The 25,012-nt window shown below is 45.2% G+C and overlaps 1 protein-coding gene across 1 annotated transcript in view; it reads left to right on the top strand.

Moving 5' to 3' along the window:
• Positions 1 to 25,012, top strand: part of YARS1 (tyrosyl-tRNA synthetase 1) — a 45,481-nt gene that overhangs the window by 17,263 nt on the left and 3,206 nt on the right. Inside the window, exons 5-12 of the mRNA XM_010354221.1 lie at positions 3,837 to 3,917; positions 10,026 to 10,118; positions 15,491 to 15,626; positions 16,113 to 16,198; positions 20,783 to 20,918; positions 22,518 to 22,615; positions 23,495 to 23,688; positions 24,256 to 24,397. Of these exons, the coding sequence (XP_010352523.1) occupies positions 3,837 to 3,917; positions 10,026 to 10,118; positions 15,491 to 15,626; positions 16,113 to 16,198; positions 20,783 to 20,918; positions 22,518 to 22,615; positions 23,495 to 23,688; positions 24,256 to 24,397 (966 nt within the window). The remainder of the gene's footprint in view (positions 1 to 3,836; positions 3,918 to 10,025; positions 10,119 to 15,490; positions 15,627 to 16,112; positions 16,199 to 20,782; positions 20,919 to 22,517; positions 22,616 to 23,494; positions 23,689 to 24,255; positions 24,398 to 25,012) is intronic.

Genomic DNA, 25,012 nt, shown 5'->3' with positions numbered 1-25,012 from the left:
GATCCTATTTTCTGTTAAACAAAACAAACACGTTTTGTTTAAAAGAAACATCCTTCTGTTTCCTTTGTGTGCACGTATATTTGTATGAGCAAGGAAAAGGATAGAAAAATACAAACCAGACCGGCACAGTGGCTCATGCCTGTAATCCCAGCACTTTGAGAGGCCGAGGCAGGCGGATCACGAGGTCAGGAGATCGAGACCATACTGGCTAACACGGTGAAACCCTGTCTCTACTAAAAATACAAAAAATCAGCTGGGCGTGGTGGCGGGTGCCTGTAGTCCCAGCTACTCGGGAGGCTGAGGCAGGAGAATGGTGTGAACCCAGGAGGCAGAGCTTGCAGTGAGGCAAGATCGCACTACTGCACTCCAGCCTGGGTGACAGACACTGCGAAACTCCATCTCAAAAAAAAAAAAAAAAAGAAAAATACAAACCAAGCTGTTGATACTGGTTACCTTGTGAAGGCAAGATGAAAATATGGATAGACTTAACTTTTTCTTTGTATATCTGTATAATTTTCTTAAAATTTTTGTAGCGACAGGGTCTCACTATGTTGCCTAGGCTGGTCTTGAACTCCTGGCCTCAAGTGATCCTCCTGCCTTAGTCTCCCAAAGTGCTGAAATTGCAGGCATGAGCCAATACATCTAGCCCTCTATAATGTTTGATATGAGAAAATAAAAATTTCCCTTGTCACCTTAAAGAGACGTTTTCCAAGGTTAAACCTGGAGCTGGGTGCAGTGGCTGGCGCCTGTAATCCCAACACTTTTGGGAGGCCAAGACAGGCGGATCACTTGAGGTGGGGAGTTCAAGACCAGCCTGACCAATATGGTGAAACCCCATCTCTACCAAATAATACAAAAATTAGCCAGGTGTGGTGACATGTCCTTGTAGTCCCAGCTACTTGTGAAGCTGAGGTGGGAGAATTGCTTGAACCCAGGAGGTCAAGGTTGCAGTGAGCCGAGATCACACCACTGCCCTCCAGCCTGGGTGACAGAGTGAGACCCTATTTAAAAAAAAAAAAAAAAAAAAAAAAAAGGCCAGGCGCGGTGGCTCAAGCCTGTAATCCCAGCACTTTGGGAGGCCGAGACGGGCGGATCACAAGGTCAGGAGATCGAGACCATCCTGGCTAACACAGTGAAACCCCGTCTCTACTAAAAATACAAAAAATTAGGCCGGGCGCCGTGGCTCAAGCCTGTAATCCCAGCACTTTGGGAGGCCGAGACGGGTGGATCACGAGGTCAGGAGATCGAGACCATCCTGGTCTACATGGTGAAACCCCGTCTCTACTAAAAAATACAAAAAAAAAAATAGCTGGGCGAGATGGCGGGCGCCTGTAGTCCCAGCTACTCGGGAGGCTGAGGCAGGAGAATGGTGTAAACCCGGGAGGCGGAGCTTGCAGTGAGCCGATAGCTCGCCACTGCACTCCAGCCTGGGCGACAGAGCGAGACTCCGTCTCAAAAAAAAAAAAAAAAAATACAAAAAATTAGCCGGGCGAGGTGGCAGGCGCCTGTGGTCCCAGCTACTCAGGAGGCTGAGGCGGGAGAATGGCGTGAACCCGGGAGGCAGAGGTTGCAGTGAGCTGAGATCTGGCCACTGCACTCCAGCCTGGGCGACAGAGCAAGACTCCGTCTCAAAAAAAAAGAAAACCCGGAGACATGCTAGTTCTGCACTGTTGACTGGGTGCCATGGTTTATGCCTATAATCCCAAGTACTTGGGAGGCTGAGGAGTGAGGATCACTTGAGGCCAGGAGTTCAAGACCAGCCTAGGCAATATAGCAAGACTCCATCTCTCTCTTATTCTGTATGTGTGAGACTCCGTCTCTTGAAAGAAAAGAAAAGAAAGAAAGAAAGAAAGCAGGGAGGGAGGGAAAAAGGAAAGAAAGAACTAGGTCTGTACTGTCTAATGCGGTAGCCTGTAGTCCTAGTCATATGTGGCTAGTGGCTATTAAAATTAAATAAAATGGAAATTTTTATTCTCTAGTCACATTGGCTATAAATCAAGTTCTTGGTTAGCTACTATATTGGACAGCACAGACATATAACATATTCATCACTACAGAAGATTGTGTTGGATAATGCTGTTCTAGATTATTCCTGCTTGTTCAGCCTTTTCTTCCTCTTCCCTTCAGCCAATCATGCACTAAATTTTATCAATTCTACTTTTTCAAAATATCTTAAATTCATTCTTGCTCTGCGTCCTCATTGTCTTTTGTTCACCAATATTTCTCACTTTAGACTTTCACAATAGCCTTTGAGCCATTCACTTTGTCTCCGACCCATGGGTCTCAAGTCTACCCTGCCTTGTTACTGTTGCCATCTTCCTACAATGCTGGTCATATTTCTCCTCTCCTTAAAACCTTTCACTGGTTAAGATAACACTAGGCACTCTAGCATGACATTTCATGGTCCTTACCTACTTTTCTAACCTCATCAGTCACTACTTCCCACCTCCCTTGAAGTTTGTACTTTTGCAGACTGAATCACTCAGAATTTCCCTAAACACTTCACACCTCTGTGCCTTCTCACATTCTGTTTCCTCTGCATGGTGAAAAACATCTATATGTTCTTCAAAATCAAGCTTAGCCCACAATCTGATACTAGGAAGCCTTCCCCACACCCATCTAACTAGATAGAGATAATTTCTTCTTTTATGTCAACACTGTTCCTTATATGAACATCTAGGTTAGCCCTTAGCACACTGAGTTGAAATGATCTGTTACATGTCTCTCCCCAGCTGGATAATTGGGCTTCTTGAAGGGAGAGTCTTGGTCTGATTTATCTCACCATCCACAGAGCTGGCAGCAGGCCTGGCGTGTCATAAGTGACAGTCACTGTTTTATTTATTTATTTTATTTTATTTTTTGAGGCAGGGTCTCCTTCTGTCTCCCAGGTTGGGATGCAGTGGCACAATCATGGCTCACTGCAGCCACGACCTCTCTGGGCTTAGGTGATCCTCCTACCTCAGCCTCCTGAGTAGCTGGGACTGTAGATGCATGCCATCACACTTGGCTAATTTTTGTTTGTTTGTTTGTTTGTTTTTGTTTTTGTAGAGACACCTGGGCTCAAGTGATCTTTCCGCCTCAGCCTCCCAAAGTGCTGGGATTACAGACGTGAGCCATCGCACCCAGACAGTCACTATTTTCTAGTTCAGTCTTACCTTTTTCCCGAATTCTCACAGGACTTCTTTATGCTACTTATATGTCATTTGTCAGAGGCCACCTTATCAGTAGGATGCTTTTGGCATGACTACGGTTTGTTTCCTTCTCTCCCTCCCTGCAGGATTCTGCATATCCTGAGGGCAGAGACTACTCTTATTTTTTTATCCCATGACATCCACATGGAGTAATGTTAACCACAAGCACTCAGCAACTGTCTTTGCAGCTTTTGAGGCCAAGAGGGAGGCTGACTGCTGTTTTATTTTCTTCTTGGCTTTACCTTCTGAAAAATCTAGTAATTTCCTAAAGTTTCTGATTTCTCAGACCTATATAGAAGAAATAAAGTAGATGTTTAGGCCGGACACGGTGGCTCTTGCCTATAATCCCTGCACTTTGGGAGGCCAAGGCGGGTGGATCACCTGAGCTCAGGAGTTTAAGGCCAGCCTGGACAACATGGCAAAACCCCGTCTCTACTAAAAGTACAAAAAATTAGCTGGGCGTAGTGGTGCATGCCTGTAATCCCAACTATTCAGGAGGCTAAGGCAGGAGACTCACTTGAACCTGGGAAGCAGAGGTGGCAGTGAGCCGAGATCATGCCACAGCACTCCAGCCTGGGCAACAGAGTGAGATTCTGTCTCAAAAAAATAAAGTAGATGTTTATGTTCATGTGTTTCTTTCCACAGGCTTTGGATGAAGAGTATTTAAAAGTAGATGCCCAATTTGGAGGCGTTGATCAGAGAAAGATTTTCACCTTTGCAGAGAAGGTGAGTGTCTACTTTCCTGCCTTTTTTCACTTGCGCCTCAGAGGTATGCAACTATGTTTATTGAACTATGATGTGTCAGTCCCACTAGTCATAGTGTATGGTAAATATTCTCCTTGTTTTGCAGATGAGAAAACTAAGGATAGAAGAATAAGAAGTTGTCCAATATCACACAGTTAGTAACTGAGCAGGAATTATTAGTACCCAGATATTTCAAACTCCAAAGCCCATGTGCCTGGTGACAACCAGGAAGCTGCTCCTGCACCTGTTGGATTTACTCCTTTCCTAATAGCCCAGTTTCCAAGGAGAGGCATTACCAGATGGAATTACTGTCCTTTCACAGAGCATTTGGTTCACATTTCCCAGCATCTTTTTCTTTGTTTTGTCTTTTTTTTGAGACAAGTTCTCGATCTGTCGCCCAGGCCAGACTGCAGTGGTGTGGGCCTGGGCTCAAGCAGTTCTCCCACCTCAGCCTCCCAAGTAGCTGGGAGCACAGGTGCATGCCACAACACTCGGCTAGTTTTAAAATTGCTTGCAGAGACGAGGCCTCCCTGTATTGCCCAGGCAGGTCTCAAACCCCTGGGTTCAAGCAGTCTTCCTGCCTTGGCCTCCCAAAGTGCTGGGATTATAGGTGAGATCCACTGTGCCTGGCTTAGTTTTTTGATATATTTAATGAATGCAGAAATGCTTACTATATATATATATATATATATATATATATATATATATTTTTTTTTTTTTTTTTTTTGAGACAGAGTTTCGCTCTTGTCACCCAGGCTGGAGGAGAGCAATGGCTCGATCTCGGCTCATTGCAATCTCCCCCTCCGGGGTTCAAGCGATTCTCCTGCCTCAGCCTCCTGAGTAGCTGGGATTATAGGCGCCTGCCACCATGCCTAGGTAATTTTTATATTTTTAAGTAGAGATGGGGTTTCACCATGTTGGCCAGGCTGGTTTCGAACTTCTGACCTCAGGTGATCCACCCATCTCAGCCTCCCAAAGCACTGGGATTACAGGTGTGAGCCACTGCACCTAGCCACAATATAAATTTTTTGAGGGCCAGGTGCTGTGGCTCATGCCTGTAATCCCAGCACATTGGGAGGCTGAGACAGGAGGATCATTTGAGCCTGGGAGTTTGAGACAAGGCTGGGCCACATAGCAAGACCCTGTCTCCACAATAAAATAATAAATTAGCCAGGCACGCCCCTGTAGTCCCAGGTACTCAGGAAGCCAAGGCAGAATGATTGCTTGAGCCCAGGAGTTTAAGGCTGCAGTGAGCCATGATCACACCATCACACTCCAAACTGGGTGACAAAGCAACACCTTGTCTCTGGGAAAAAAAAAAAGAATAAAATAAATACATTTTTTGATTAATTATTATTATTATTATTATTATTATTTTTTTTTTTTTTTTGAGACAGAGTCTCGCCTGTTCCCTGGCTGGAGTGCAGTGGCGCAATCTAGGCTCACTACAACCTCTGCCTCCCAGGTTCAAGCGACTCTTTGCCTAAGCCTCCAAAGTAGCTGGGATTACAGGCGCCCGCCACCACACCCGGCTAATTTTTTTGTATTTTTAGTAGACATGGGGTTTCACTATGTTGGCCAGGCTGATCTCGAACTCCTGATCTCGTGATCCACCTGCCTCAGCCTCTCAAAGTACTAAGATTACAAGCATGAGCCACTGGGCCTGGCCTGTTATTTCATTTTATCTGCATGATTAACTTTTTAGTTGGACCTTCTTTTATTATTACAGCAGGGATTTGGCCCATACCTTGTTTTTGTATGACTTATGAGCTAAGAATGGTTTTTACATCGTTTAAGGATTGTGAAAAAAGATGATGAATATGCAGTAGAGAGCATATGTGGACCAGAAAGCCTAAAGTATTTTTTTTCTTTTTCTTTCTTTCTTTTTTTTTTTTTTTTTTTTTTTTTGAGAGGGAGTCTCACTTTGTCACCCATGCTGGAGTGCAGTGGCGTGATCTTGGCTCACTGCAACCTCTGCCTCCTGGGTTCAAGCGATTCTCCTGCCTCAGCCTCCCAAGTAGCTGGGACTACAGGCATGTGCCACCACACCCCGCTAATTTTTGTATTTTTAGTAGAGACAGGGTTTCACCTTGTTGGCCAGGATGGTCTTGATCTCTTGACCTCATGATCTACCTGCCCTAGCCTCCCAAAGTGCTAGGATTACAGGCATGAGCCACCGTGCCCAGCCCCTAAAATCTTTATTAACTATCCCTTTCTAAAACAGTGTGCCCATTCCTGCCCTAGAGATTACAACATGTATCCTTGCAACTTATTACAATTTAAGTTAGATATTTTTACCAGTGCCCAATAATGCTAGAAACATGTTTACTACATTTTTGCTCCAACAACAGTTGGAGTAAAACTCTTTTTTGTTTGTTTGTTTTCGTTTTTTGAGACAGAGTCTTGCTCTGTCGCCCAGAGTGGAGTGCAGTAGTGCGATCTTGGCTCACTGCAAGCTCCACCTCCTGGGTTCAAGCCATTCTCCTGCCTCAGCCTCCTGAGTAGCTGGGACTACAGGCTAATATTTTGTATTTTTAGTAGAGATGGGGTTTCACCGTGTTAGCCAGGGTGTCTCGATCTCCTGACCTCGTGATCTTCCCACCTTGGCCTCCCAAAGTGCTGAGATTACAGGTGTGAGCCACCGTGCCCGGCAAAACTCTTTTTTTTTTGAGACACAGTGTTACTCTGTCACCAAGCTGGAGTACAGCGACGTGATCTTGACTCACTGCAACCTCTGCCTCCTGGGTTCAAGCCATTCTCCTGCCTCAGCCTCCTGAGTAGCTGGGATTACAGGCTCCCACCACCATGCCCAGCTAATTTTTGTATTTTTAGTAGAGATGGGGTTTCACCATATTGGCCAGGATGGTCTTGATCCCCTGACCTCGTGATCCACCCGCCTCAGCCTCCCAGAGTGCTGGGATTACAGGCATGAGTCACCGCGCCCTGCCTCAAAACTCATTTTTTACATACATTTTAAATCCTTGGCTGGGTGCAGTGGGTCACCCCTGTAATCCCAGCACTTTGGGAGGCCAAGACAGGCAGATCACCTGAGGTCAGAAGTTTGAGACCAGCCTGGCCAACATCATGAAACCCCATTGCTAGTAAAAATGTAAAAATTAGCCGGACACAGTGGTGTGCACCTATAATCCCAGCTCTTCAAGAGGCTGACACAGGAGAATTGTTTGAGCCTGGGAGGCAGAGGTCGCAGTAAGCCAAGATCACACCATTGCACTCTAGGCTGGGCAACAGAAAGAGACCTTGTCTCAAAAATAAAATAAAATAAATCTTAAAGACATTATTATAATTTTTTTTTTTTTTTTCCTGAGACTGAGACTCCATCGCCCAGGCTGAAGTGCAGTGGTGTGATCTCGGCTCACTGCAACATCAGCCTGCCTGTCATGGGATTCTCATGCCTCAGCCTACTGAGTAGCTGGGATTACAGGTGCCCGCCACCATGCCCGGCTAATTTTTGTATTTTTAGTAGAGACGGGGTTTCACCATGTTGGCCAGGCTGGTCTTGAACTCCTGACCTCAAGCGATCTGCCCACCTTGGCCTCCCAAAGTGCTGGGATTACAGGCGTGAGCCACTGCACCCAGCCTGTAATTGTTTTTTAAGTCACTTTTCATCTATATCTACCCCTACTTCCCCTTTCTGATACTCTTGATTCTTGCCTGCAGTTCTTTGCTTCTATGTGAGTTCATTTTCCTTCAACCTAAAGAGCCCCCACTTAGTATTTTGTGTTTGTAGTGCAGTTCTTTCAGTAATTAGTTCTTTCAGCTTTCTTTTATCTGAAAACATCTATTTCTTTCACTGCGTATGAAATTTGAAGTTTGGAATTATTTTTCTTTTGGCACCTTAAAAGAATCATTGCATTGCCTTCCGACTTCGTAGTTTCCACTGAAAAGTCACCTGTAAGTATTATTGTTTCTCCTTTACAGATAATATGTTTTTTCTCTGACTGCTTTTAAGATTTTTTCTTGTTTCTGATTTTCAGCAATTTGACTGTGATGTTTTTGTTACTGTTTTCTTTGAGACAGGGTCTTGCTTGCATTGCCCAGGGTAGAGTGATTGATCTTGGCTCACTGCAGCCTCGACTTCCTGGGCACAGGTGATCCTGCCACCTCAGCCTCCCAAGTAGCTGGGACTATGGATGTGTGCCACCACACCTGGCTAATTTTTGTATTTTTTTATGCAGATAGAGTTTCACCATGTTGGCCAGGCTTGTCTCATACTCCTGAGCTCAAACAATTTGCCTGCCTTGGCCTCCCAAATTGCTAGAATTACAGGTGTGAACCGCTGTGCCTGACCAGCTATGATGTTTTCAGCTATAGTTTTCTTTGTATTTATCCTGCTTAGATTTTGCTGAGCTTCTTGAACCAGTGGATTTGTTTTCATCAAATTTGGGTAATTGCCATGATTTCCTCAAATACTGCTTCTCTCTTTTTCTCTTTCTTCTCTAGGGACTTTATACAACTCATGTTTCATATTCTGTTCTGTTGTTTTCCTTTCTTTGTTCCCTCTGTGCTTAGTTTGGATATGTTCTATTGAACTTTCTTCAAGTTTATCAATCCTGTCTTCTGTTAAATCCAGTATTGTATTGTGACATTTTAGAACTTCCATTTGATTCTTGTTATAGATTCCAATTGTCTTTTACAATTCTCTTTGATCCATTTTTGTCTGTCTTTTCTTATTTCCTTTTTGGTTTGTTTTTCCTGCCTATTCTGCCTATGTACTCTTATTTTCTTTAACATACCAATCACAGTTATTTTGGCATCATGACCTGTTTACTGCAATATCTGGATTGTTTCTGAATCTGCTTCTATTGACTATTTTCTCTTGACTGTCAACCACTTTTCTCTGCTTCCCATTTCTAGTACTTTTTTTTTTTTAATCAAAGGGATTATAGATGCATTGTAGACCCTCTGGATTATGTTTATAGGATGCTATGTTTTCTGTAGATTGCTAAATTACGGACTTATCACCTGGGTTCTGTCAGGGGTTGGTTTTTGGCTTTGTTAGAACACATCTACTTCAGCTTGGCCTTTACTCCTGTGGTGTGGTCCTTGTTCCTAGAGCATGGCCTTTCTAGAGACTCAAACTGAAATATCAGGGTGTTCACAAAGCCCTCTCTACTTTGATTGGACCTAAACTTCCATCTCTGTCTCCCCAATACTGTGCAGCCTCCAAAATCTCTGCCGAGGTCTCCAGCCTCCCAGAGCCTGTTCTCTGCCAGACTTCCTGGTATCTCACTATGTGCATACACAGCTATGAGTCAGCCAAGAAGTCAGTGGGGAATTTTGACATAGGCTGAGGAACCCATCCCAATCCCTAGCCTCCTGCAGCCCTGAACTCCAATAGCCATTTCCCCTGCTTAGTCTCTTACTGTCTGCTTGGTCTCTTTTTCTCAGCACCTGGTTTGCAAAAAAATACCCTCAGTGAGAAAGCCAAGGCGAGTGTGTAGTCACCTTCCCTTCGCTCAAGATTTGCTGCCCTGTTGGGTTTTTTTGTTTTGTTTTTTGTTTTTGTTTTTGTTTTTTTTGAGACGGAGTCTCGCTCTGTCGCCCAGGCTGCAGTGCAGTGGCACGATCTCGGCTCACTGCAACCTCTGCCTCCCGGGTTCAAGCAATCCTACTGCCTCAGCCTCCCGAGTAGCTGGGATTAATTACAGGTGCCTGCCACCACGCTCGGCTAATTTTTGTATTCTTAGTAGAGATGGGGTTTCACCATGTTGGCCAGGCTCATCTCGAACTCCTAACCTTAGGTGATCCACCCATCTCAGCCTTCCAAAGTGCTGGGATTACAGGTGTGAGCCACCGCACCCAGCTTGCCCTGTTGTTTTATGTATTTCCATGTTTTATTGTTGTTTACGGTGACTTAAATCCAATAGCCTCACAATGTAATACGATAGAAAAGCAGTAGGGAAAAAACTTTGCTTGAATTACAATCACTGTCAAAAACTACATATTTGGTATAAAAAGATTGGAAGCAATATAACAGCTACTCAGTTGCTGGCCAAGTTAGATGAGATCAGGGCACTGAGGAGGAACTTAGACTAATACCTGCTTTTGTGTGTTTCTCTAATCTCTCAGTACCTCCCTGCACTTGGCTATTCAAAACGGGTCCATCTGATGAATCCTATGGTTCCAGGATTAACAGGCAGCAAAATGAGCTCTTCAGAAGAGGTAAGTTGTCAGCTGAGACTTGAATTTAGAAATCTTCAGCCTCAATGGATAGATCGAGGACTGAAAAGAACAGTGACCTGGCTAACTAGAATTCTCCAATATTTGAGTTAGAAGGTGCCTTACACCATTCAATTAGTTTCAGTGGTTCTTTAGTATTAAAGGATCCAGAGCAGTCCTGATGAGATCTAATCATAACTTAATGGTTTTTGCTGCTGATTAAAAAAAAAATACAAGCAAAAGTAATGTCTTTGTTCATAGAACTGTGATAAAATTCAGCCTTATTAATGAGAGCACTATGGTTGCATTTCACTAATTAGCATTTTGATTCCTAGGGTAATACTTGATACCACTAATATTATGATATCTTTTAATATTTAAGAGTCCCTCTTGAGCTCATGTACTTGGGGGAAAGTTCACTTTGATTCTGATCATTAGAGCGTGGAAATCCAAAGATGTGAAAGGTTGAGTTCTGGGTTCCCAAACATGGCTTATCTTCAGAATCATCTAGGGAATTAAAAAAAAAAAAAACAAAAAAAGTGTTGATTAGACCTTGTCCACAAGAGATTCTGATAAAGTAGTTCTGGGAGGAACTCAGGAATCTGTATTTCCTTCCTTCCTTCCTTCCTTCCTTCCTTCCTTCCTTCCTTCCTTCCTTCCTTCCTTCCTTCCTTCCTCCCTTCCTCTCCTTTGTTTTTTTTTTTTTTTTTCCCTTTTTCTGAGATACTTTCACTGTGTTGCCCAGGCTGGAGTGCAGTGGTGCGATCTCAGCTTACTGCAACCTCCGCCTCCCCGGTTCAAGCAATTCTCCTGCCTCAGCCTCCTGAGTAGCTTGGGACTACAGGTGCCTACCAACACGCTTAGCTAATTTTTGTATTTTTCAGTAGAGACTGGGTTTCGCCGTGTTGGCCAGGCTGGTCTCAAACTCTTAACCTCAAGTGATCTGCCCTCCTTGGCCTCCCAAAGTGCTGGGATTATGGGTGTGACTCACCGTGCCTGACCAGGAATCTGTATTTTCTGTGAAATCCTACTAGGTGATTCTGGTTTAAGTCACATCTGGACACTTATCTAGTTCTTTAAATATGACATCTCAAACTTTGATCAGACATTGGTGATTATATGCATGTATACTGTTGTATTTTTTCGTTTTTGTTGTTGTTTTCCAACCTCACCCCATTACCATTTTGTTTTCTTTTTTTTTTTTTAAGACGGAGTCTTGCACTGTCGCCCAGGCTGGAGTGCAGTGGCGTGATCTCAGCTCACTGCAGCCTCTGCCTCCTGGGTTCAAGCAATTCTCCTGCCTCAGCCTCCTGAGTAGCTGGGATTACAGGCACGTGCCACCACGCCTGGCTAATTTTTGTGTTTTTAGTAGAGACGGTGTTTCACCATCTTGGCCAGGCTTGTCTTGAACTCCTAACCTCGTGATCCACCCTCCTCGGCCTCCCAAAGTGCTGGGATTCCAGGTGTGAGCCACTGCGTCCGACCTCCCTGTTACCATATTTTTAAAGAATATACTCATTCCTTTTTCTCTCACATTAAAATGCTCCTTGTGTCACTTAGTACTCTGCCAAATATCATATCACTCATCCTGTTTGGTGACATTTGCTGTTTCTTCACCCTGGTAATCAGGCCTAGCAGTAGTTCCCAAATCAGAATCACTTGGAGAAGTTTATATATATATATGTTTCACCATGTTGGACAGGCTGGTTTCGAACTCCTGACCTCAGGTGATCTGGCTGCCTTGGCTTCCCAAGGTGCTGGGATTACAGGCGTGAGCCACTGCGCCAGCCTTTTTTTTGTTATATATATATAATATGTGATATATATAATGGAATATATATTAAATATATATTATATAATAAATATATATTATATATTAATAATAAACCCAGCCAAAAAGTTTTTTAAAATACAAATTTAAGCCGGACGTGGTGGCTCACGCCTATAATCCCAGCACTTTGGGAGGCCGAGGCAGACGGATCACGAGGTCAGGAGATCAAGACAATCCTGGCTAACACGGTGAAACCCCGTCTCTACTAAAAATACAAAAAATTAGCTGGGCGTGGTGGCGGGCGCCTGTAGTCCCAGCTACTCGGGAGGCTGAGGCAGGAGAATGGCGTGAACCCGGGAGGTGGAGCTTGCAGTGAACCGAGATGGTGCCACTACACTTCAGCCTGGGCGACAGAGCGAGACTCTGTCTCAAGAAAAAAAAAAAAATAAAATAAAATAAATAAAATAGAATAGAATAAACAAATTTTTTAAAAAAGACCGGCGTGGTGGTTCATGCCTGTAATCCCAGCACCTTGGGAGGCCAAGGCAGACAAATCACCTGAGGTCAGGAGTTCGAGACCAACCTGTCCAACATGGTGAAACCCCATTTCTGCTAAAAGTACAAAAATTAGCTAGGCGTGGTGGCAGGTGCCTGTAATCCCAGCTACTCGGGAGGCTTAGGCAGGATAATTGCTTGAACCCAGGAAGCGGAGGTTGCAGTGAGCTGAGATCATGCCATTGCACTCCAGCCTGGGCAATAAGAGCGAGACTCCCTCTCCAAAAAAAACAGGCCAGGGACAGTGGCTCACACCTGTAATCCCAGCACTTTGGGAGGCCAAGGCAGGTGGATCACCTGAGGTCAGGAGTTCCAGACCAGCCTGGCCAACATGGTGAAACCCCTTCTCTACTAAAAATACAAAATTCAGCTGGGTGTGGCGGCATGCACCTGTAATCCCAGCTACTCAGGAGGCTGATGCAGGAGAATCACTTGAACCCAGGAGGCAGAGGTTGCACTGAGTCAAGATTGTGTCACTGCACTCCAGCCTAGGCCACAGAGTGAGACTCCATCTCAAAAAAAAAAAAAAAAAAAAAAAAAAAAAAGATTGCCTGGCCCAATCCCAAGAGATTTTGATTCATTAGGTTTGGGTGGAACCCAGTAAAAGGTGATTCATATACTGTCACATGTGAGCTAGAATTTGGTAACCACTGAACTCAAATGACCATGAACTCACTCTTTCCAAATAAGAAACAAAGCCTGTTACCTAAAAAGGAAAAATGACTGTAGATAATATATAATACCTAGTGTGGCTGATTGCTGTGAACCAGTAGCCTCACACATTGTTGATAGCAGTGTTGATTAGGATACCTTTCAAAAACCAATTTTGAACCTAGCAATTTTGGGCAGCTTAATGAAATGATTCTAGAGAAGGCAAAAAAACTGCAAAGATGTCCAATGTAGCATTATATGTAATTTGTAAAAATTAGGATAGAATCTAAGAGTTTGGAGTTTGTTAAATTATGCTTCCACTAATTATTGGGAATATAATACGGCATAAAAACTGTAAGTAGGCTATACATTGTGGTTCACACCTGTAATCCTAGCACTTTGGGAAGCCAAAGTAGGCAGCTAACTCGAGTCCAGGGGTTCAAGACCAACCTTGGCAACATGATAAAACCCCATCACTACAAAAAATTTTAACAATTAGCTAGGCATAGTGGCATGCACCAATAGTCCCTGCTACATGGGAGGCTGAGGTAGGAGGACTACTTGAGCCTGGGAGGCAAAGGTTGCAGTGGGCCATGATCATGCCACCACATTCCAGCCTGGGTGGCAAAGCAAGTGATATCCTATCAATCCCAACACTTTGGGAAGCTGAGGCAGGAGGATTGCTAGAAGCCAGGAGTTTGAGACTGTCCTGGGCAACACAGTGAGACCCCATTTTAACAAAAATAAAAATTTGCTAGGCATGCCAGGCGCAGTGGCTCATGCCTGTAATCCCAGCACTTTGGGGAACCAAGGCAGGTGGATCACCTAAGGTCGAGAGTTCGACACCAGCCTGACCAACATGGAGAAACTCCGTCTCTACTAAAAATACAAAATTAGCCAGGCATGGTGGTGCATGCCTGTAATCCCAGCTACTTGGGAGGCTGAGGCAGGAGAACTGCTTGAACCCGGGAGGCGGAGGTTGCGGTGAGCCGAGATCACGCCATTGCACTCCAGCCTGGACAACAAAAGCAAAACTCTGTCTCAAAAAAAAAAAAAAAAAATTAGCCAGGCATGGTTGTGTACACCTGTAGTCCTAGCTCCTCATGAGGCTGAGGTCAGAGGATCACTTAATGGCAGGAGTTTGAGGTTACAGTGGACTATAATTGCACCACTGTACTCCATCCTGAGCAACAGAGCAAGACCATCTCAAAAGAAAAAAAAATTATAAGGAAGGACCAGGTAGCCACTCAGAAATACTTAAAAGATAGACATTTATTCTCCAACTATGAATTCATAACAATTTTGTGTGCTATAAACAAAGCCTGAGAAGAACACAAAAAATAAAATAGTTTAATTTGTTAGATGGCAGGATTTTGAGTGGTTTTTCACTCTGTCGCCCAGGCTGGAGTGTAGTGGCATGATCATGCCTCACTGCAGTTTCAACCTCCTGGGCTCAAGTGATCCTCCTGCCTCAGCCTCCCGAGTAGCTGGGACCACAGGTGCCTACTACCACACCCAGCTATTTTTTTGTTTTCAGTAGAGATGAGGTCTTACTATGTTGCCCATGCTGGTCTTGAACTCCTAGGCTCAAGTGACCCTCCAGCCTCCCAAAGTAATAAGACTACAGGCGTGAGCCACTGTGCCCAGCCTAATGTTAAAATATTTTTATTGCCGGGGTGCGGTGGCTCACGCCTGTAATCCCAGCACTTTGAGAGACCAAGGCGGGCGGATCACTAGGTCAGGAGATTGAGACCATCCTGGCTACCACCGTCTCTACTAAAAATACAAAAACAAAATTAGCCGAGTGTGGTGATGGGCGCCTGTAGTCCCAGCTATTCAGGAGGCTGAGGCAGGAGAATGGCGTGAACCCAGGAGGCGGAGCTTGCAGTGAGCAAAGATCACACCACTGCACTCCAGCCTGGGCGACAGAGTGAGACTCCGTCTCAAAAATATGTATATATATATTTTTTTTTATTTTTACCGTGTCCACAGGAAAATATCTGCAAGCACCTAATGTTAAAATCTTTGTAAAAAAATTTTTTTTAGCTAGGCACAGTGGCTCACACCCTTAATCCCATCACTTTGGGAGGCCAAGGCAGGAGAATTGCTTGAGCCCAGAAGTTTGAGACCCGCCTGGGCCACATGACGAAACCCTGTCTCTACGAAAAATAGAAGAATTAACTGAGCGTGGTGACACATTCCTGTAGTCCCAGCTTTCCAGGACGCTGAGATGGGAGAATCTCTTGAGCCCAGGAGGTTGAGGCTGCAGTGAGTCAGCATTGTGCCACTGCACTCCAGCCTGGGCGACAGAGAAGAAAAAACAAAATTTAACTCGTATCAGTTGAGCATATTCTCATTTTCAACCACAAGAGGTCCTCTTCCCTTCCATGACTTCTAGGAGTCCAAGATTGATCTCCTTGATCGGAAGGAGGATGTGAAGAAAAAACTGAAGAAGGCCTTCTGTGAGCCAGGAAATGTGGAGAACAATGGGGTTCTGTCCTTCATCAAGCATGTCCTTTTTCCCCTTAAGTCCGGTAACACTCTCTGTTTTCTTCCTAGAGGCCAGGCTAGAATAGAAAAATTCATGCTGTGCTCATACTTGTGATTTGTCACAGACCGTTCCTCCAGGGACTGGCTGCCCTGATTCTCTGCTCTGATTTCTTATATATTAAAGTATGAATGATGTTGGGATGTAATTTAATTGTTCTTATATTCGTTACCAGGGTAGGTTCTGAGGGAATATTGGAGTGGGCAGAGGTGTTAGAAGTAAGGGTGGGGGCAGACATGTTGAACTAGAGGAATACAACAAAATAGATATAAACCACAAGCCTTCCCCTGAAGCAGCTGAGATGCTAGCTGGGTATACAATAGTGCCATTCATCCAATCTAAGAATAATAAAATACCATACCATAAAATTCAGAATATATGGCAAAAACTACAAATAGTCATGCATGTGGGTTAGGAATGCCGATTCTGCCACTGTCAATGAGTTTGCTGACATGGATCCTTTTCCTTACAGAGTTTGTGATCCTACGAGATGAGAAATGGGGTGGAAACAAAACCTACACAGCTTACACGGACCTGGAAAAGGACTTTGCTGCTGAGGTAATATGAAAGGAAAAGGAATCCTTTCCTGAAGATCTGTATTTTATTTTTTGCTGACTGTTAGAACTTTAGAACAACTTGTTCTGTGTAGAAGTAAGCTGCCTGGTATTTTTTCTCTACTTTTGGTAATCTCACCAGTGTCTCTTTTCCTTCAAAACTGCAGTTTTGGTTAAAGTTTCTTGTCAGTTAGCTTTTCTGATTTAGGAATTTCGTTAAATGCAGACGGATTTCTATCCCTCAGGGCCCTTTAAGGCCTTACCTGGCGGGGACTTTTTCTCACCTCTTCTCAGGAAACATTTCTTATCAGTAAATGTCTGTAATCTTATGCACACGGGTAGTCCCTTTAGGATGTACAAAAGCAGTACTCATTCAGTAGAACCCATACTTCTTCAAGTACCCATACAACCATTCAGCCATTCGGTTTTTCACTTTCTGTACCATATTCAATAAATTACATGAGATACTAAAAAAAAAAAAAAAGAAAGAAAGAAAGAAAAGAAGAGAATGTACTGGGCACAGGGGCTCACGCCTGTAATCCCAGCACTTTGAGAGGCTGAGGTGGGCGGATCACCTAAGGTCGGGAGTTCGAGACCAGCCTGACCAACGTGGAGAAACCCCGTCTTTACTAAAAATACAAAAAATTAGCCAGGCATGGTGGCACGCGTCTGTAATCACAGCTACTCGGGAGGCTGAGGCAGGAGAATTGCTTGAACCTGGGAGGCAGAGGTTGTGGTGAGCTGAGATTGCACCATTGCACTCCAGCCTGGGCAACAAGAGTGAAACTCTCTCTCAAAAAGAAAAAAAGAAAGGAAAAGAAAAGGAAGAAAGATAATCCTCACGGAACTCTGCCAGACCTCTCCATCTTGGCCCACCAGGTTTGTAGTTATATGCTACAGGGGTTTTTTTCTGTGTTTTTGCGCGTTTGTTTGTTTTTTTTTTTTTTTGAAATGGAGTCTCACTCCGTCGCCTAGGCTGGAGTGCAGTGGCACAATCTTGGCTCACTGCAACCTCCGCCTCCCAGGTTGAAGCGATTCTCCTGCCTCAGCCTCCCAAGTAGTTGGGATTACAGGTGCCTGCCACCACACCGGCTAATTTTTTATTTTTTAGTAGAGATGGGGTTTCACCATGTTGGCCGGGCTGGTCTTGAACTCCTGACCTCAGGTAATCTGCCCACCTCGGCTTCCCAAAGTGCTGGAATTACAGGTGTGAGCCCCCGCGCTCAGCCAGGGCTCTGTCTATGCTCTCCAGGGCTGCATATTTTGTTAATGGCTTCGATGAAGATTCAGGTGGTTCCCAGATTCGATGGGCAAATGGTACAAAGCTAACATACTGGTGCTTTAATCACTCTCCAAAGGACTTAGCAGGCTGGAATAAAGGACTGAACTCAGCAAAGATGAAGTATTTCAGGAACAGGTGCAAAATCAGGGTTCAAAAATAAGAGATAATTATAAAAGGACAGAATAGAGGCTCCTATTCATTTCAACAGACACTTTAACAAAAGACTTACTAGGTGCCCATGTGTTAGGCACTATGCTAGGGACTGATATTACACAGAGGGTTCAGTCCTCCTAAAGCTCAGTCCAGTAGGAGAGGCAGACTTGTAAATATTTCATTGGCTGCATTTTTCATTGGCTGCATTTTACATATGTATCAATATGTATATTTTAACATATGTGTGTATATATGTGAATATAACGTGAAAATATATATTACATGTGAATATATATAATGAAAAGAATATATATATATGTGTATATATATATATGTGTATATATATATATGTGTGTATATATATATATATGTGTGTGTGTGTATATATATATATATATGTGTGTGTGTATATATATATATATACCAGAAATAATAAAGAAGGAAGTGATTAACTGACTCTCTAGAAAAGCTTGTGGAGGAGACACTATCCAAGCACTATTTTGCTTGAGGAATAGGAGTTCACAAGGAAATCTGTGAGGGAATAAATTGTACAAAGACATGGTAGGATGAAACAGCATGATGTATGAGGAATTGCAGGTGGTTTGATCTGACTAGAGTCTTAAAAGGTGAGGGGAGGATTGTGGGATAGATAGGCAGGGCCAGGTCACAAAGGGAAGACATAATACCGTATATAGGGAATGAAATGGGAGGTGTTGTCCGGGCGCGGTGGCTCAAGTCTCCCAGCACTTTGGGAGGCCGAGGCAGATGGATCACGAGGTCAGGAGATCAAGACCATCCTGGCTAACACGGTGAAACCCTGTCTCTACTAAAAAATACAAAAAAAAAACTAGCCAGGCGAGGTGGCGGGCGCCTGTAGTCCCAGCTACTCGGGAGGCTGAGGCAGGAGAATGGCGTAAACCTGGGAGGTGGAGCTTGCAGTGAGTTGAGATCCGGCCACTGCACTCCAGTCTGGGCAACAGAGCGAGACTCCATCTCAAAAAAAAAAAAAAAAGAAAGAAATGGGAGGTGTTGTGATTGACTCTGAATTCGAGTCCAACCAATTTATTGGGGCTGTTAGAAATGTTAATATATGCCAGGTGTGGTGGCTCACACCTGTAATCCCAACACTTTGGGAGGCCAAGGCAGGAGAATTGGCTTGAGCTCAGGAGTTGAAGACTAGCCTGGGCAACATAGTGAGACTCTGTCTCTACAAAAAAAAAAAAATCAAAATACTGGCCAGCCATGATGGCGCATGCTATACTCGCAGCCACTGGGAAGGCTGAGGTGGGAGGATCGCTTGAGCCCAGGAAGGAGATCAAAGCTGCAGTGAGCCATGATTGCATCACTGCACTCCAGCTGGGTAACAGCGTGACCATGTCTCAAAAAAAAAGTCTTTTGTGGGAATTAGGAATAGATGAAATGCCTCAGAAAAAAGGTCTGCAGCCACATTATCCAACAGTACTTTCTGTGGTGGTGGGTATGTCCTATCTCTACTGCCTGATGCAGAGGCCACATGTGGCTATTGAGCACTTGCAATGTGGCAGGCGCAGCTGAAGAAGTGAATTTCAGTTTACATTTAAATACCCACACAAGGCTAGTAACCACCATACTGGACAGCGGCAGCCCTAGAGCTTTTTATTAAACTTAAATATTCCCGGCCGGGCGTGGTGGCTCAAGCCTATAATCCCAGCACTTTGGGAGGCCGAGACGGGTGGATCACGAGGTCAGGAGATCAAGACCATCCTGGCTAACACAGTGAAACCCCGTTTCTACTAAAAAAAATATAAAAAACTAGCCAGGTGAGGTAGCGGGCGCCTGTAGTCCCTGTTACTCGGGAGGCTGAGGCAGGAGAATGGTGTAAACCCGGGAGGCGGAGCTAGCAGTGAGCTGAGATCCGGCCACTGCACTCCAGCCTGGGCGACAGAGCGAGACTCCGTCTCAAAAAAAAAAAAAAAATATTCCCAAGGAAATGAAGAAGTAGCATCAGAAACAAAAATGTTCGCATTGTTGTATTGAAAGTGTTCATTCCTAAGGGATGTCCCCTCAGAATATCTAGAAGATTCTTTCAGACCAAATTTGAGATATAAAAAAAGCAGTCAGCTGGGCATGGTGGCTCATACCTGTAATCCCAGCACTTTGGGAGGCTGAAGCAGGTGGATCACGAGGTCAGGAGTTCAAGACCAGTCTGGGCAACACAGTGAAACCCTGCTGTACTAAAATACAAAAAATTAGCTGGGCGTGGCTACATGCGACTGTAGTGTCAGCTACTCAGGAGGCTGAGGCAGGAGAATCGCTTGAACCCAGGAGGTGGAGGTTGCAGTGAGTTGAAATTGCGCCACTTGCACCCCAGCCTGGGCAACGGAGCGAGACTCAAAAAAAGGGCAGTCACAGGACACAAGGAACAAAATGGAATTACTGAACTACTACCATGTACCAGCAGTGTCATCATTTTCACCCACATTCAGTGATTTAACCCTCATCCCCATCCTGTGACATATAGCTATTATTAGCCTCACTTTATAAGTAACAAAGCCAACACTGGCCGGGTGCATTGGCTCATGCCTGTAATCCCGGCACTTTGGAAGGGAGAGGCAGGCAGATTGCTTGAACCCAGGAGTTCAAGACCAGCCTGGGTAACAGCGAGATCCTGTCTCTACAAAAAGAAAAGAAAAAAAGAATCAGCCAGAGCTTAGAGGGGTTATGTGCCTAGTTTGGAGTCACACACAGCTAGCTGGGAATCTAATGTGGGTCTGTCGAACTCCAAAGCCCTTGCTCTTTCTTCTTCAGCTCTCTCCCTCAGGTTATCTTTAGGCCTTGGATTACCTATGTGAATGTTTCTCTGCTTGTAAATACCACTTGGTCTGTGACCCTACTCTAAGCATAAATGGAGGACTAGAAGAATTAGACTAACAAATACATTCAGCTCTAAACACCCTCAAGTTAGTATAGATTTCAGAATCAAAAGACTTGGATTTCGGACATGTTAGTCTTTCTGAATGTGTTTTCCCTTCTCTCTTCTACCTGCCTCACAAGATTATCACAAGCATCAAATAAGACTGTTGGGAAGAACTCCCTTGATCCTACTTTCTTGGATTCAGGTGTCCTGTGCCCTGTTCTAGACCTTATCTCACTAGATCTTGTTTGATTCTGCAGGTTGTACATCCTGGAGACCTGAAGAATTCTGTTGAAGTCGCGCTGAACAAGTTGCTGGATCCAATCCGGGAAAAGTTTAATACCCCTGCCCTGAAGAAACTGGCCAGCGCTGCCTACCCAGATCCCTCGAAGCAGAGTAAGGCCGGCCGGAAAGGGGCTGATGTCATCAGGAGAGAGAGCTTGTCAATGAGCCTTGGAAAAATGCCTGTCTTCAATTGAGGGCACAACAACCCAGGGGGTCTGAGTGGAGGAATGTCACATCCTACTGGCTGCTAGAGTGGAACTTGAGTCATTTTGATTTGGGTTTGGTGAACACCAGGAAGTGATCACATCCTTTTGTACCAGCATTGCTGAGAGCTGCTGGTGTAAGATGTATACTTGGGTTCTTCTTGTCTGTTTGCTAAATCTGCCTCTTCGTTAAAGATAGTGACTGGGGCCAGACACAGTTGCTCACACCTGTAATCTTAACACTTTGGAAGGCTGAGGCAGGTGGATCACTTGAGCCCAAAAGTTAGAGATCAAAACCCAGTCTCGGCCGGGCGCGGTGGCTCAAGCCTGTAATCCCAGCACTTTGGGAGGCCGAGACGGGCAGATCACGAGGTCAGGAGATCGAGACCATCCTGGCTAACACGGTGAAACCCCGTCTCTACTAAAAACTACAAAAAACTAGCCGGGCGAGGTGGCGGCGCCTGTAGTCCCAGCTACCCGGGAGGCTGAGGCAGGAGAATGGCGTGAACTCAGGAGGCGGAGCTTGCAGTGAGCTGAGATCCGGCCACAGCACTCCAGCCTGGGTGACAGAGCGAGACTCCGTCTCAAAAAAAAAACAAAAAAACAAAAACAAACAAACAAACAAAAACCCAGTCTCTACCCCCCCCGCAAAAAAAAAAAAAAAAAAAAAAAAAAAATTAGCTGGGCATAGTAGCACATGCCTGTAGCCCCAGCTACTTGGGAGGCTGAGGTGAGAGGATCACCTGAGCATGGGGAAGTTGAGACTGCAGTGAACCATGATCACACCACTGCACTCCAGCCTGGGCAACAGAGTGAGACTCTATGTCTCAAAAAAGGAAAAATGTTAGAGATTAGGTTAGACCTATTATACCCAACTGGTATATAGGGTATAGACAGTCTCTTTACAGCTGTTGGGCAGAGCCTGCAGAGCTTAGAGAAGCTTATCTTTAGATTCTTCCAGTTTCCTTCTGTGTGCACGGGCCTAGCTCTTAGTTGGCCATCCACTTAAGCATAATGCTGAGATACTGGCATTGATAGCTTTGTGCGACCCTTCTAGAAAAAACTAAGTGAGCAAAAAAATTTTTTTTTTATTTTTCAAAAAGAGATGGTCTGGCTCTGTTGCCCAGGCTGGTCTTGAACTCCTGGGCTTAAGCAACCCTCCCGCCTTGGCCTCCCAAAGTGCTAGAATTACAAGTGTGAGCCACCACACTTGGCCAAGACTCAGCAAATTCTATATGGAATGCATGAATGGAAATACCTAAAGGAGGCAAAGCTACTACTGCTCCCTCCCCTCTAGTCTAATAATTGAGGGAGAGAACAGATGAAAATCAGGTTTGTCATGTCTGAAAGGTTGCCAACCCAGTATTAAAGAAGTTATAACTCAGTATTTAGACTTTGGGGATTCTACACTAAATCTTACCTAATATCAGTGTCTTCACGTGGTGGGATCAGCAGCTGATCTGCCACAGGGAAGAATTCTACCTCATGGGGTTCTTCTCATTCCTAGAGCCAGTGGCCAAAGGCCCTGCCAAGAATTCAGAACCAGAGGAGGTCATCCCATCCCGGCTGGATATCCGTGTGGGGAAAATCATCACTGTGGAGAAGGTACTCATTTTTCACCACATCTCAGAGAGGCAGATGGGGTCAGGTTTGTCTGTTTCCATCTGGAGGAAACGTGGCCTGGAGATGGGAAGTAACATCCTGAGGTCATACTGCAAGTCAGAGTGCAGGTGTCTAATTCCAGGCATCAGGCTTTCTGTTGCGATTGTCGCCTGTGGACATTATGCAACCAAACACAGCCAGGAACTCGGCATGGGGGATGGATGTTAGTCAGTGGGAACTTGTTTATCTGTTAAATCTGGTCTGATGGACTCACCTGATCCCCATCAGCTTGCCTGGACTAGCTACAGGCCTTATCTTGGATGGGCCACTTTGCCCCCTTCAGAAAGTGGTAGAGGGAAGAAGACTTCCTTTTATCCCAGAGACAGAAGGTTATGCACCCAGTGGCCTGGGACCATTGTTCTGGGCTTTTTTTCCCTTCAGCATTGATTTGCTTCTCACTATGTACCCCAACCACCAAAACCACCCTGAGATCAATTCTGGTGCCCCTGCATCAGATGGCAAGGCCAGCAATTGTCCCCCTCCCATCTCCCACCCCACCTAGGACCTGTCTGGTGCAGCACGTGCACCATAATGGTAGCCATCTAGACAGTCTGGGTTGTTTAATCTCTATTAGAGATCCTTCCACCTCTTAACACGAGCATCTAGGTCCATTTTACTCAAATCTGGCCTCAGTTGAGAGCAGAATATACCTTCAGAGCCCATTCTCCTGTCTGCTGTCTGGGACCCAGAAAGAAAGTTAGCTCTAGGGGGTCCTTCCAGGGCCTCTGTAAGGAGTGGGTGCTCCTTTCTGGAATCCAGGAGTTCACCAGGCTGCTTTTCTAATGGATAATGATGCTCTTCCTCCTGACGTCTCCCTGGCAGCACCCAGATGCAGACAGCCTGTATGTGGAGAAGATTGACGTGGGGGAAGCTGAACCACGGACTGTGGTGAGCGGCCTGGTACAGTTCGTGCCCAAAGAGGAACTGCAGGACAGGCTGGTAGTGGTGCTATGCAACCTGAAACCCCAGAAGATGAGAGGAGTCGAGTCCCAAGGCATGCTTCTGTGTGCTTCTATGTGAGTGAGGACTTGGGGTGGGGCACAGGACCTGGGGAGGCCAGGAAGAGTAGGGAATCAGCCCATATGATGTCCTTCCACACACCAGGTAGAAGCTGTGAGAACACGTGCCTCTTCCTCGCTGATGCCAAAAGTTGATGCATGAAGGACTTACTGTACAAGTACTGTGAATGAAGCATTTTACTTACAGTTAATTTTGTTAAAATAGAAATGGAGGGCTCAAACCAGTACATGTCCAAATCTTACTACCAGTAAGGAGTGGTGCGGGGATTCAAATCCCAGTTTTGATGTCTATAAAGTCCTTGCTATGTTATTTTATACTTCTTCCCCTAGAAACACAGATTTTGGTATCTCTCCTGACACACGATTTTGGTATAGCCTGGGTTAATCTAACCCTGGTGATGTGCAGAGATGTAGCAAGATAAGAGGACCTCTTGGGGCTCTGGTACTGAGGATGCCCTAAATCCCATCAGGGCCCCTGTGTAAAGGCCCAGATTGCTTTGGCCTCCACAGTCACTGGAACCCATCCATAACCTCACACTTCCCTTGTCCTGTGTGTCTTCCCAGAGAAGGGATAAACCGCCAGGTTGAACCTCTGGACCCTCCGGCAGGCTCTGCTCCTGGTGAGCGCGTGTTTGTGAAGGGCTATGAAAAGGGCCAACCAGATGAGGAGCTCAAGCCCAAGAAGAAAGTCTTCGAGAAGTTGCAGGTAAAAAGCTGTAATTGTTCTTCTTCTTGGCTGGGCTGCCTGGACTGTGTCTCCAGACTGTCCTGTTACTGAAGCCATAGCTGCCCCTCTCTGTTGGGACTTCCTGCATTTGAGTCTGTCTCTTCCTCCTCCTTTCCAGATCTTTCTGAATTCAAGGTGCCTGAGGAGCATGGGGGTCTTAGGACCTTGCATTACATCCCCAACAGATCATTTGAGGCCCTGTGTGAGGGACTTCAGACATTTCTTCATTTGATCTTCAGTCTGTGATAGGAGATTATCCCCATTTTACCTGGCAGGTTACCTGACAAGGCCACATAGGGTCACCAGAAATAATGAGGGCAGGGCCAGGTGCGGTGGCTCACTCCTGTAATCCCAGCTCGTTGGAAGGCCAAGGCAGGCAGATCACCTGAGGTCAGGAATTCAAGACCAGCCTGGCCAACGTGGTGAAACCCTGTCTCTACTAAAAATACAAAAAAGTAGCCGGGCATGGTGGTGGGCGCCTGTAATCCCAGCTACTCCGGAGGCCGAGGCAGGAGAATTGCTTGAACCTGGGAGGCGGAGGTTGCAATGAGCCAAGATCGTGCCATTGCACTCCAGCCTGGGCAACAAGAGTGA

This window comes from Rhinopithecus roxellana, chromosome 12 (genome assembly GCF_007565055.1).
Source record: "Rhinopithecus roxellana isolate Shanxi Qingling chromosome 12, ASM756505v1, whole genome shotgun sequence".
NCBI lineage: Eukaryota > Metazoa > Chordata > Mammalia > Primates > Cercopithecidae > Rhinopithecus > Rhinopithecus roxellana.
The sequence above is the reverse complement of the archived record's forward strand: the minus strand, read 5'-3'. Positions and strand labels throughout refer to the sequence as shown.